Source organism: Stegodyphus dumicola, chromosome 3, assembly GCF_044657685.1.
Source record: "Stegodyphus dumicola isolate Sdum_Otavi_A_Nest chromosome 3, ASM4465768v1".
Lineage (NCBI taxonomy): Eukaryota > Metazoa > Arthropoda > Arachnida > Araneae > Eresidae > Stegodyphus > Stegodyphus dumicola.
In genome coordinates, this window is record NC_140770.1 from 62382525 (window position 1) to 62396740 (window position 14216).

The 14216-nt window shown below is 33.8% G+C and overlaps 1 protein-coding gene across 2 annotated transcripts in view; it reads right to left on the reverse strand.

The window, feature by feature from the left end:
- LOC118184121 (A disintegrin and metalloproteinase with thrombospondin motifs 16-like) overlaps positions 1 to 14216 on the reverse strand; it is a 132324-nt gene that overhangs the window by 62430 nt on the left and 55678 nt on the right. For both annotated transcript variants that reach the window (XM_035353771.2, XM_035353773.2), the window contains exon 4: positions 5030 to 5210. In XM_035353771.2, coding sequence (XP_035209662.1) covers positions 5030 to 5210 — 181 coding nt within the window. The remainder of the gene's footprint in view (positions 1 to 5029; positions 5211 to 14216) is intronic.

The following is a 14216-nucleotide window of genomic DNA, read 5'->3' on the forward strand; positions in this document are numbered from 1 at the left end:
AGTTCAATATCTCACTGAAAGATTTTATTTCGAGAAGGCACTTTTGTTTCACTAGAAACAGTTTTAAGTAATTGTTATGAGTTTATTGTATTACTGAAGAGCTTAAAAAACCTTATATCATGGATATTAAAAACGCCGAGAACAATTTTTATGATACTTTAAAGTTTTGTTGTGCTTTAAAAGTGAACATTTCAAGAGATACATCTTCGCTTGAAGACTTCATTACTTTTTGTGAACATCAAAAGTAGTCCATTAAATGAGCTCATTCGAAAAAAGGATGTTTTCTTAATTGATAGGTTTCATGCTGCATAATGTTTTGCTTATATCAACTGATTTTTCTTTATACGAGCTGACAAAAGTTGCTTTTCTGAGGTCGAGAAGTTTTACGGCGTGCATTGCAGAGTCTTTGCTAAGAATTACGCTGAAGAATTTCAAAATGAACAAGCTCGTTTTTGTAGAAATCAAAAGATACGCTAGGGAAATTTGTTTGACTTGCAATATCAGAAAGTTTTAAGTTGGCCTGTAGTCTTATAACCATTTTCCAGTTGGTTTCTGGGCAACGTTCCAGTAGTTATACTAAGTTTTTTTTTAGGTTAAGTTGAAAGCCATGACTATCTGCACGGAGGGCAATCGAAAAAAGAGCTTGATACTGGACTTTTATTGAGATTCACATCAGATAAGCAAGTCGAAGAAACACAATTCAGTCTCTCAAGCTGAGTTCATTACAGTGAAAGCTTCATTTGTCTACGCCTTGAAAAATAAATACAATTTAATCTTTACGGACTCGGTTTCCAGCTAACAGACAATGAAAGATTTAACCAGCATAAATACAATTTTCAGGTACATGCAAAACCACCACAGCCTGCCTCAAACACAACAGGCTTTATTTCCAATGGGTTCCTACCTACTGAAAAATAGAATGTAGGAACTGTAGAATACTGAGAAACAAGATGGCTAATTCAGAATCTAAAAGACCAGCTACTGAGACAATACACTAAATGTGACCCTTCCAGGCCTAAATATGAAGATAGAACTAAAGAGAAATATTTCGATTGAGCCGCAGTATATCTGGGAAACTGACCCAACTGGTAGCCGTGTCTGCATGTTCTTTCCTAAATCAGCATAGCAGTTAATTAGTCACTGTCTTAATGTTAGACAAGTCTAAACAGAACAGAGGCCTTTTTTGTCTTACTTGTACAGATTTTGGTCTCTGGGACAACGACAAGTGTATTTTCACTATTTTCTTCAATCTCATGAAACAGCAGCATTTCATTTAAGGCAGCAATCTAAGGTTCAAAGTACATTAACAAGTATGTGCAGGCAATACCCATCAGAATGCGTACGTAAAGTATTTCTCATAACACTCTGAACAGACAATAATAATAATAATAGATCAGCTGTCGTCTCAAACAGCACCAGAGCCACTTTCTCACTTCTACCTGCGCAGCACTGTATTGTATTGTATTTTAAGCATTAGGAATTTAAACGTTACTTAGTAATTTTATGAATTATGTTGTATAACAGATTATTGAATTATATTTTATTATATCTGATGTATTTCTCCATTATGCGAAATATGACCTACATCTTTTTCCTACTGTATACTAGTTTCTAAAAATCTGTATTTCAAAATTTCAAATAATGTGCTGCATAATGTTGTAGAGTTGCGCGCCTCCAACCTGCACGCAACCAAGAGGTGACTGTTGAAACTGGAAAATAGACAGAGTCTTGCTAAGGGTTTAAGTCCCTTTTTATTCAACTTAAGAAATTACAATTGCGTGCTCTTGACGCTCACAAACTACGCCGACCCGGCGGTAAAATAAAAATAAGAACCTGAAAAGAAAATAATAACAAGACTCTAACTACGAGGCTCTCTAAAAGTAACTAACCTCACCGCGTTTTACAATACCGCTGCTAATTCAGCTAACTTTGAATATCACGTTGAACGATTAACAATTCTCCGAGGCAAGCACACAGGCCGAAACGCGGGGTTCTTCAATTTCTGGATAACTACCTCCGCGCTCGTGAAGTAAGAACAGCACATCTCGAACTCGTTTCCTTTCTATTTAACTCAGAATACTTCCGCTGATAATTTGAATCTTTGCGCGTTGTACTAAAATTTACATACTCTGGCATTGGCAGTTCCAGGGAAAAGTAAGGCTTGACAGGAAAGATAGTTTAAACTTAAAATAAATGTTAGTTAAAATAAATATAAACCCTACAATGTTTATGTTTCTTTGCTGCACAGTATGTACTGACACGATAATGCATATGCTACATTGTGTACCGTCCATTTTTCATTTTAAGGTGAGTTAATTTTTGAACTTTGTGATTTAAAGCGCCAAGTATGTAGTGCATTATGCTTAGTTTTTCTCGCATAAATTTACAATGTATCACATAAAAATCCAGAATGCTGAAAGCGGAACCTTGCTCCTTAGCATATTTGCCATTAGTCTATACAACTCTGGGGAACATGCACTGTGTTAGGAATACTGACAGTTACATCAACAGGGCTTTCTTGCCAAAATGTACACTTCTATTACATCAGCCAACCCGTTGGTGAAGAAGACCGCCCGCCAAAAAAACCCTTTAATTATCTACCTTGTTTTTGCATTTTTGTGGGAAGAACAGAGAGGACAGGTCATATAAGTACGTAGACATAAGGTAAAAGTCATACTCGTCTTCCTTAAAATCATATCTGTTACAAAAGAAACAAATATTATCAATAATATATAAAGTTTAATTAAGGGAGAGATAGAAAGAGTTTTGACGCAACTAACATATGACGGTCAAAACCTCAAACCAAAATACAAAAACTGAAACTATTAAACAATTATAAATTGGGGGAAGGGAATTTAGCCTTTTATGAAAAATGGAGCATTTTAAAAATCAGATTAATTGTTCAGATTAATTTACATGCTGAAACATACTTTTGATCTAATTTTATAATACGTTTAGAAATTAAACAATCATTATCTTTTAATATTTACAGTTTTATGAATGTCAGGGTAAACATTACTCCAAAACCGTGTATTAACAGTACAAACATTAAATGTGTTATGTACAATTGCAGAGACATTAGGTTTGTCTAAGAAGAAAAAAGGAAAAATGCGCTATGTCCTAACGGTATTTAAACTCCAGACCTCCGACTGCTAGCCAGACGTACTTTCAGCTTTGCCACAATGACATGTGATAAGCAGAGAGAAATGCTACAGACAGTAAGTTAATATGTTACGTATAATAAGTATATAGTATATCAGATTTCAAGCAGCGCGATATAATATATACAAGTATGTATTCCATCTGTATGAAAACATCATTGTTATTGTTATCATGAGGTATGATATTTCGAATCGAATAGAAGATCTTTAAGATTCAATTCTTTAAAAATAATATAGCTCAGTATGACTGATATTGAATACAATATTTTATAAAACACGTAAGTGTTGTCAAATGACTTTGTTTATATTTACTTTTACCTATTTTAAAAATTAATAAAAGAACAAAAGAATGAAGATTTGCTTTCAAAAAAGCACTTTCTGGAAAAATCTCATTAATTTTTAAGAAAAATGACTAAGCTTCTGAATAAAGAAAACTTCACTCTTTGCATAACTATTAAGTAGAGGCTGGAAGAATTCTAAATTTTCTCAAATCTAAATCTGAGAAAGTGCAGTCTGTTTTAGGATTTTATTTAATCTAAAAGAATATGTAAATTCTCATTTTCGAAATGTCATCGGAAATGAATTTAGGAAGTGATGAGAGGAATGATGTTCATAAACTCTTTACATACAAAAAAAAAAAAAAAAAAAAAAAAAAAAAACTCAAATTGAATACGGCACGCATGTACGATTTGAAAGTAGCTCACAGACCAGAATAATTTTTGATAAAACTTAAGAGCATTTTTAACAAAACAAAAAAAAAAAAAAAAAAACCATATTTTAAATTTCACTGACTAGATATTTATTGAAATATGTATAAGCAATAATATTAACAACGCACATGAAAAAATTAAAATTTATATTTTTAGTCCAAAGGGACTTTGCCCCTGAAGGACTATTGTTTTCGTTTTGCGATTTTCTGCTGAAAACTAAGGCTGTATCACTTTTCAAATCGTCGCCACCAAATACTCTCGCCCTATATTATATTTGAAGAAATTAAATAATGAAGAATCTGCATAAATGTATGTATGTTTCTCGCATTGTGATAAAACAACGGTACCTAGATCCATCCAATTTTGAATGACGTAAACCTACTGCGAATATGGGCATCTGAAAGCCCAAATTTGAAATTTGGAATTTTTAATATCGATTTCATATTTTGTAAAACTTTACGAATCTTTGTTTAACAATTTCAAGGATTTCAAAGCGAACCATCGCAAGGTTGTACAGGAAAAAAAAATCTCCAGCGCTTGCGACATTGCTGTTGAACTGAATTTTATGGTTTAGGTGCGAAGAACATGATATTTAATAAATAAAGGTAACACACAAAACGTTAAAAAAATCTGAAATCTTTCAGATTTTTTTTAAATTTGTATTCTTTAGTAGTTTTGTATTTTTCTTATTTCTATATTTATCTATTTTCTAAAGGTTGATACCTGAAAGAAATTTCTTTTGATAATACTTTAATTCAAACGTACCGATAGCTAAATATTACATTTTAGATAGGGAAACATCAGAATACTGAAGCGCTATCAATTGTCGACTTGCAAAGTACGAGTAAATTTACTTGCTGTATCAACGTGGAAAATTCTGCCACTTTTATTTAAGTCTCGAGGCCTGGCGTATAAGCATACAGTGGTAAAGCACCAACACCAACTTATTCATTCCATTTTTTCTCTTTAATAGCACTCCCACACATAAGCTAAATTTTTACACATTTAAGCCACATATTTCCAACAGATAGACAATGAAATGCATTCGCTACTCGCATAGGCTTCGGAAGCAACATTCGGCCTATTGATCGCGAGTTTGAAAACACAGCATTATAGCACAATAGCACTTTATAAGAGAAAAGCATAATTTCAACTTACATCGTCTCCTCCGTCCGCAAAAATATGTTTGGTTATCATTTTCAGAACTTTCATTTTTCATAGCCGCTTTATGTGAACGTCTGATAGATCTCTTTCTTATGATATGTGGCTTTGTTATACCATCGTTGGTATCCACAGGTTCAATTAAAAAATCGGTGGTATCTGTTTTTATTAAACCAGTCTGAAATTAAACAGAATGAAACATTAATCAGAAGATGCGTTGCATTGAACATGCCTTGCAGAAATTTAATATTTGTAATAATTATTAATTACGCGTAAAAAAGCTTAATAGTTATTAAAATTGTGATATAGTGCTAAGATGAACCCTAAACTTTCTCGCATCCGAAGTGGATTCGAAATGCTAAAAGGTTCTCAAACTTCTGAATCTCAAATCTCACAAGTCCTCCAAGTAAGAAAAATTATAATTAGAAAAATGCATTTGCTTAATATTTAAAGATTTTTTAGCAAAGTAAAATTTGAAATCTTCTCTTAATTAATATGTTTAAAGACAGATTTTCCAAAAATATATTTATTAAGAAAATACTAAAATCTAGTACATGAAGTACATAATTTGAATTCGGAAGTTCATTTCTCTCCTGAATTTGCCAAAATGTGTGACTGTTAACTGAATGTACTGTAAACTGGCTGCCAAAATTCCGCCAGTTCAGATTTCAGTTAACAGTTCAAATTTAACATCATCTTGATGAGTAGTACAGCTAACAGATTAACTGCAGCTGTGTACACTATGCAAAATTTATACATCATGGCATAGACTGCTAGAAACATCAAGTATTAATTAATAGTAGATTATGTATGACAAAAATTATGTACGCAATGCGAGAATTAGTCCGAAACGTTTCAAGAAAAAAGCAGCGTGCTGATTATTTAAAAACTTCGACGCAATTCATCCCACGAAACAGTGTAGCATACTCAAATGGCATTTGGGCTTTCACAGCCATCATAAAGTTGTAGAGGTAATTCATTCATAATTGCAATATTCGCGTTCTTTCCTTGATTAACCGAATATCATTCAAGTTAATCTTTCCAAGGTTTTCAGTTGAAACATTTAAGAACTTTTTAGGTTAGGAATCGAAAGACTGACATGACTAATTTTAGCAATGAAAATTAATCAAAATTCAGGAAAAAAATGCATAATACAGATCTTGTGCTGCATATCGAAATTTAGGTTGATATTTTGTATATATATATACAAAATAACCTTACCAAATAAATTAATGTATTTTATTTTCTTAAAATTTCCTCCCTACTTCCACGGTAACACAATGTAGAAGGATGTCGAAAAGGAAAAAAAAAAAAGAAATTTTACGGAATCTGGTTAGGTTTTAAATAAATAGGGAAGTTTTTATTTAAAACAAAGTTCTGCATCATGTACGTAATAAACAGCATTAGAAACATTTTGTATGAATTATACTGTTTATATGAATTAGATGTGTTGTTAAAAAGTATGGACTCAGAACCACATGAAACAAAATTCCATATTGCATGAAAAAACACGCTTGAAATAATACGTGTCTTTAATACTTTTCATCAACCTAGCCAAGCATTTGTCATTACATAATTACACACTAAAGCAATTTTAATATTTATTTAATTATAGCTCGTTAAATTTATTAAAATTTATTATGCATATTGTCATCTTCCTTCGTAAATAATGATTCTGCACCAGGTACGTAATACATGGCATTAGAAAGAGCTTTCATTAATTGAAATATTACTGCAAATGTCTATAAAAGCTAGCAGTTGACTCTATTATAAACTGAATTTTTTTTTAATTTAATTGATATCAACTAAATTTATTTTAATTGATATCAATTAAATTAATCGTTAAAGGTAAAATACAGAATCTACTTTTAAATCACTTAGCTTATTTAGTAAATACTGATTATTTTAAATAGAATTTCTCAGTAAACTGATTATATGCAAAACCATAAAAAAAGGTAAACTAGAGATCTTTCTTATGTTTTGCGCAAGACAACGGATTCCAAAGAGAGTGGATGACATACGCATGGTAGCGCAACTGAACGTAACGGTCCAAAATTTTGGATGGACTGCGCTAAGGACATCTAACATCGAAACTTCAGTGAAACGTAAATGGTCAAAACTTTAATTCCTAATCGTTATAGAGATACCACATAATATAAAATAGTTTTCATACATTTTCCGGTTTTAACCCGAGGCTCTGTTCAAAAATACTTTCAGTTTTGCAAATATATAAGGTTACTGCAGGCAAATATAGAAATCACGAGCTCTGTAACTTCTAATTATTGTTCATTTTCTAGCTGGGTGGCCCTCATTCTCTTCCTTCTCTAAGGTTGGTCACGTCACAAACGATCTTAAAAATCATCGAATATATTTCTTCTATTCGAATGAATTTATTTCTGCGGGCACACCCATACTTCAGGGGTATTACATATATTTTTAACACTTGGTGCTAACTACTGGAGCTACTGAGAAGAGAGATATGATTTCTCGTCTGAACGTCATTACTCGTATATCTAAGTGAAACTTATGTACCACAAGAAGCTAGTGATTCACTTGAAGATTAATTAGAGATACATGAATCATCGGCATTCCCGTAAAAGCAAAGCACAAATTTTCAAAGGAATCATTTGAACTGAGAATTATTATTACTAACAACAGCGTAATGCCTTTTGTTTTAATTTTGTTTCCTCATATACTTATTATTTCTCATCAAATCTTGCTTACGGTTTAAGCCAGGTAAGTGAACAAACAAACAAACAAAGAATTGCAGAGAATTACATAGGCTTTGCTTCGTATATCCAAGAAATATATTTCCTTAATGCTTTAACACTGGTGCTGAAAATTAAAACATATTTTAAAATAGACGCTAACTATAAAGATAATCAAAATCCATTGGTTATAATTATTTATGGTAATTTTATGTTGTGGAACATCAAAATGTATAGCTGCGCATGCGTTTGCTCTCCGAACGTGTGGGTAAGTTGAACGTGAACAAATCATAAAAGGAAGCATGTTCTTTGTTGAGTTCACATGTTATGAAACTGGAAGTTTGAAAGTGGTGATCATATGTTAATAATCAAGTCTGATAGACAACATTTAAATTAACGTTAAAACGATTTAAACATATTCGGATATTTCTAAAGAGATGAATATTTCCCAAAGCTAATCTCAAAGCATATGGATTGAACTGGATTATTTAGATATAGATTTTTTAAAGTCATATGAGGGTAATCTGCCTAAAGAAAAAATAACACTTTAGTGGAAAACGTTCTAAGCTTTAAAATCTCATTGCTGATATGAAAACACAACCACTAGACAAATGTCTTAGGATCTATCGGTAGTCACGGTTACTCGAATAAGCAGAATTATTGCTTACCGAAGACTTCATGAATATGGCGCAAGCGAGACCATCTCGTTCTCGCTTGCTATGTCTTCCAGAAAGAGTGTTTTGAATGGTATCGTCTGGTCGTAAATAGTCTAAGCGATCGCCAACCGGTGGTTCGTGAAAACGTTTTGATGGTCCGCAGAAAAATTGGGACATCACTTATATTTTTATGAGGATTCAGATAAAAAAAAATGACGAAGAAAAAAACCTATTATGGAATATGGATTATACGTTTTTTAAATTTTAGCTACTACTTTTAGCGAAATTCCTTTTGAATTTAGCGTATTTTAGCTACTTTTGCAGGTGTATCTAGCGACATTTGAAAGTGACAGTTGGCATCCATGGATATGCTGCTGTTATCAATAACAGTGTGAACTGGAATTCTCTTTCCTTTTGAATTACAAACATATACTATTGTAGTCGTTAATAACACACTTTTCCTCTGTGTCAATAGGCAACTTGATGGATTTTTATGAGAACTTATTGTTTATAATTGCATCATTGGACGTTTCCATTTTCGTTTTGTCTAACTATTGATCTATGGCGCCATTGCTGAGTAAGCGATGATTATCAAGTTTACAATAATTAAAAATTAGTGGCATAACACTTTCAGTTTATTAATATTGCTTTGCGTTTGCATGTTTGTTCTTGCTTTTCGTGAAGTTCCTTTTCGGTGATATAGAAATGTGAAGCTTTCTGTGCAAGAAGGTAAGATTTTTGTACTTTTCATGTAATTTTTCAATGTGAACGAAATAGGTATATCAGTGAGATGTTAACAGTGTTTTAATTGTTACTCATAATCAGGGGAGTAGCCTGAATTTCCATAAAGGCATGCTGCTGAACACCAAATGTTTCCAAAATTATATTAACAGATGAAAATTAGAATTACATGTATTGGAAAGTTGAATATTTTGTCTATTAATATGTTGTTTTTAAGTTTTTTTTCACGTTAGTGGTTCGTCAAATATAAAATTATATATATATAGTGGCCCATGAAGTTCTAAGGGTCGGCGACCGCTGGTCTAGAGTCAGTGCAGTCAAGATGACTGGCCTGAGTTCTTTCACAATGAATCTAGATTCGGTTTAAATAGTGATTCTGCACTATTTATCTTCTGGAGAAAGTCTGGAACAAGCAAGCTTCTATTGCATGTCCATGAAAGACATTCGTTCTATAACGACAATTTATTGTTTTCTGAAGAATTATTATAAATTACCGCATGGAGCTCCATACGTGTAAACAATATTCTGCATCTCCAAATAAGGCTGGTTAGAGATACTGTGGATTGCATTGGATTATTCAGTTAAGGCAAAGCACATGAGGGCTATTTGCCTAAAGGGGGGGATGACTTTCGTGAAGGACTTACTTAGGAAAACTGGCTCGTATACACGTTACACATGGGGAAAACCACGAAAACGCCCATGCAGCCAGCCCGTTCGCGGTATTCGAACCTCAGACCGAACTACCAGTGTTCAGCGTCTTTACCGCTCGGCCGCTGGTGGGCACTAGAGATATTGTGGAAAAGGATTCACGGCAAGCAATGCGTGATCACACCGAACTGCTTTAGGTAGCTGAATACAGTAAAACTGACAATGTTGTACTAATGGCTTGACCTTATTACGACTACAGCTGCATTTATTTCGTGTTTAATTACGCTTTATTATATTTAATTAATTACCAGCTCTTCAGATTCTAATTAAAATGATATAAAATTGCTTACCTGTCAGAGGAGCACAAAAGGAAATTAAGAAGTTGTGGAGTACCATCAAAGAGCGCAAGAATATTTTGCCAGTTACGGATTCAAATAAAATTATACAAAAAAGCTGCCCCAGCTGATGAATCGGCTTTCTTAGTTCTGCTGTCTTCTTAAAAGAGCAATAACTTCATTACAAATAAAAATGACTCTCTTAGCATTTTATATTTCTAGTTCTTTTCACACTGAAATACAGACCACATCTGAATCGAAACACACAAACTGGCGTCAGAACGACTTTTCCGCAGGCTCAGAGCAAAGTTCTAGTACCATTGGCAATATCCACCGACCCGGAAAGGCACGGAAGAGTTGTTCCCAACTCTACTGCAATAGATAAAGATGCTGAATGGTTCTTCTAATAACAGTTCCTTTGCCTAGCGTTATTGTGCAACTGCGCACCTTTCCTTTAGGACGTTCATGGAATTGCAGGATTTTTCCTAATTTTCAAAATAATCTGGGTTCCTTATCGTGGTATTTCAAAACACTGAATTTCAGAAATTTCAGATGAGCAGACCTCAATTCTAAAAGATACGATTATTTCCATTCCTGAGAGTTTCTTTCCGTTATTATTTTTCGGTGTTTGTAACGCTGATCAGCTGTTCCTTTGTTGATATTATGTTAAGCTTTTGTGCTGGTAAAGAAAACAGTTGGCGTTCTACCAAAAACCATGTGCTGGTGTAAAGTGATCCTGTTTAGTACATTCATAGTACAGGGAAATAAGTACTCTAGAATTCACTCATTGTTTCTACTTCTATGAGTATAATTTCCAATACTTGAAAATGTAAGGATGCTTTGCTCCAAATCTTTTTAATCAAGAACTTTACGAAACCAATTCAAGGCAATTCGCTCCGAATAGCCGCCCCAACAAGCGGCTGTTTCTGTTAAATGCTTCCGGGAGATTAGTTGATTGCCAAAATATTCTTGCAGTCTTTGACCATTGATGGTCCTTCGTAATTTCTTAATATCTTCCTGTGCTTCTTTAAACGTTTTGACATTGCCGATGTAAACTGTGTTATGGAGACTACGCCGAACAAAGAATTTCGTATACCTTAACAAGAAACTTTCTGTAGCCAGACTGTAGCCAAATGCAAACCACACGTAATCGCGTGTGTAAACAAGATGAAAAAGCTTTATCGTTATTCTTTGTACTTCGTAATAGAGTAAATATCTTTATATAGTTCTCCAAAACGAAAAACTCAACTTTTCTTGAATTTAACTTTACTTGAAGCACTTTCATATTTTTTCTTTTTTCATATATCTTTTGAAAATTCAATTTTAGGATACGTTTTCATCAGTAATTTTCTGCCTTCGTCAACCACTGTGGTTTAAAACCACCACTTATTCTCATTCTTCAATTCTGAGGTAGTTGCACTTCTAGTGATGACATCTGCTAGGTTCCCTTTGGCGGGCAGTATCTCTATACCGCTGGTTCAGAATTTTCTGGAAATTAACTCTGTTTTGGACAAACGGCTGCCATCTTTTTGCAAAAGCTGTTACCCAGTGCAACACGAACATAGGATTAGTTCAAAAATATGTCGCAATACTTATCTCCTTCAAATGATCGTCTTTACTAATATGGTTCCTTTTAATACAGCTTCTAGTCCTGGCAAGGACAATTTTTTCAGTGAAGTCACTCTGGATTTTCAAACTACAAATTGAGTTTGTACAGTTGTACCTTGTGAGAATCTAAAATATTTTACTATTCCATAGGCATTTTCAGTGGCATCTATAAAGTAATGTAACTGACAGTTTTCTTCTAAATTTTGTATTTGTGATAATTCTTATTCCTAGTTTTCCCAGATTATAAGCAAGGTAATATTTCATCCCTTTGAAGTCCGTATTTCCATACTTCCTGCAATAAAATTCGCGCTCTTATGCAAAATGGATTTAAAAACTCTAGAAGATCATATAATTTTCTCTCTCCTTCCAGATCATTTGTAGTGATCTGTCATTGATCATCCGTTTCCTTGAATAAAAATCTTCTTCGTCTTTTAATAGTGTTTGAATATTCTGCCTGTCCAATTGCTTCATTTATTGTATCTGTATCTGCTATTACGTCTTTTCAGTATAAGTAGTTGTATAAATGGAAATTTTTCTAGAATAGTGGAATTCATATACTTTCTTTGTACGAACTTTTCCAGCAATTGTCTAAAGTGGAAACTTTCTGGAGTACTCGAACGTATACTTTCTTTGTGCGGATTTTTACAGTTGTTCCTAGTAAATATCGACTTGGCTTTGCCCCAAAAAATTACTCGGGCTCATACGCAAGATTTTCAGAATCGTTCATTACAAGCACATTTGAAGAAAGGCTTGCTAAATGCTCTCCATTATTCCAATTTTATTTTCCGAAATTTAATCAAAATTTTCAGAATATCTGGGTAAAAGCAGGGTCCTGATTCTAAACAATCATTCAATGACAGTTGGCCATCAGCATGTGGTGACGCGCCGAAGACGGTGTGAAGTTTCACCATGTCCTTGTTTTCTCCAATAACAGCTTGGTGCTTTAAAAAATATTCTCTTTCAACTTTTAAATATTCTGATTCCACCTTGATACCTTTTTGTAAATGCTGATCCACAACTGCTTTGCAACGCTCATGAAACTTCGGATTCTTATTATCTGCGTCATAATAATTCAGACGCTTTTTCCGCTACCTCAGAATTTGCTTGCCATGAAGCGTGTATGCAAGAAAAATCCAATTATCTTGCATACACGCTTCACGGCAAGCAAATTAGAGAAATCTGTTAATTTCAAATCTCACTGATTCTCGATAAGCTGTGACTATCATCAGATTTATTAGAAATTCCCAAAGTTTCAAACTGTCACAAATTTCTCATTCATTCGGAGGTTGAATCGGATTATTTAATTATGGCAAAGCACACGAGGGCTATCTGCCTAAAGGGAGGGATGCCTTCGTTGAAGACTTTCTAAGCGAAACTGGCTCGTATACACGTTACACATGGGGAAAACCAATCGGAGGTTGAATCAACTTCTAAATTATTTTTAAAGAGATCCAAATTCTGTGTAATATTAAATGTGATGAATCACATCTGTTTTTATTCTATTCGCAGTTTAGTTTCTGCTGATACAAATAATTCAGATATTCCGTAGATCCTTTTTGTAACAATCTTCCAATACATGTATGATCTAATAAGCAATGAAAATTCTCCCTCTATATTTTTAAATCAAAATGTGTTCGTTAATTGTAACTCTTTATTTTTGCACAGATTTGCAATCGTTTTATTAGGTACTAATATGTTTAGCTTTATTCTCGTATTTATAGGTGAGTAAAACGAAACTGACTTTGTTCTTTATTTTTATGTGTGTGGTTTCGAAACTACCCTGCCGGTATAGTGGTTAGTGAAATTGACTGCCGTACCGATGGGCCTTGGTTCGAATCTCTGAGTAAGAAATGATATTTATAAGTGTAGCAAAAGGGTGCTCAAAATACACGGCGAGCCGAAAGTCCTGGCGAGAATTTAGATGGCGAGAATTTAGAGGGTGGACGACCCTCAAAACGCCTCTGCCCGGAGAGCTGTTCTTCAAAATCTGCTCGAAACTGCACAGTTAATGGGGCGGAACTGTACACCCAATGATGAATTTCTGGTGTCCTGCCCTTTTCTACCTATTTGTGGTTTGTCCTGGCTGAAAGCATAAACCTTTACCAATTCATTACCGATAACCAGCAAATGTATTCTTTCAGAAACGATTCTCTTGATAAATCTCTTTTGTGATCCAACGTCGAGCAATTTGCCTATTCCGAAAATGATTGCTTTACCCATTTTTTAATATTTGCTTTAACTGTCTGCAACAGCACGCCTTTACAATAAATTTCATAAAGCGTGTGTCATGACAATTGTCGCCATCGGTTTGTCTTCCGATATTTTACGCAACTTTCAGTAGGGTACTGAGAATATTTGATATCACATGTCAAACTATTATGTTTCATCTGCAGTTTAAGCATCAATCTTTTGATTTACATGACCGAAACACGATTTTTCTGCATTCTTGAAAAACAGCTACGATTTCATTCTAAACTTTCGACTTTCA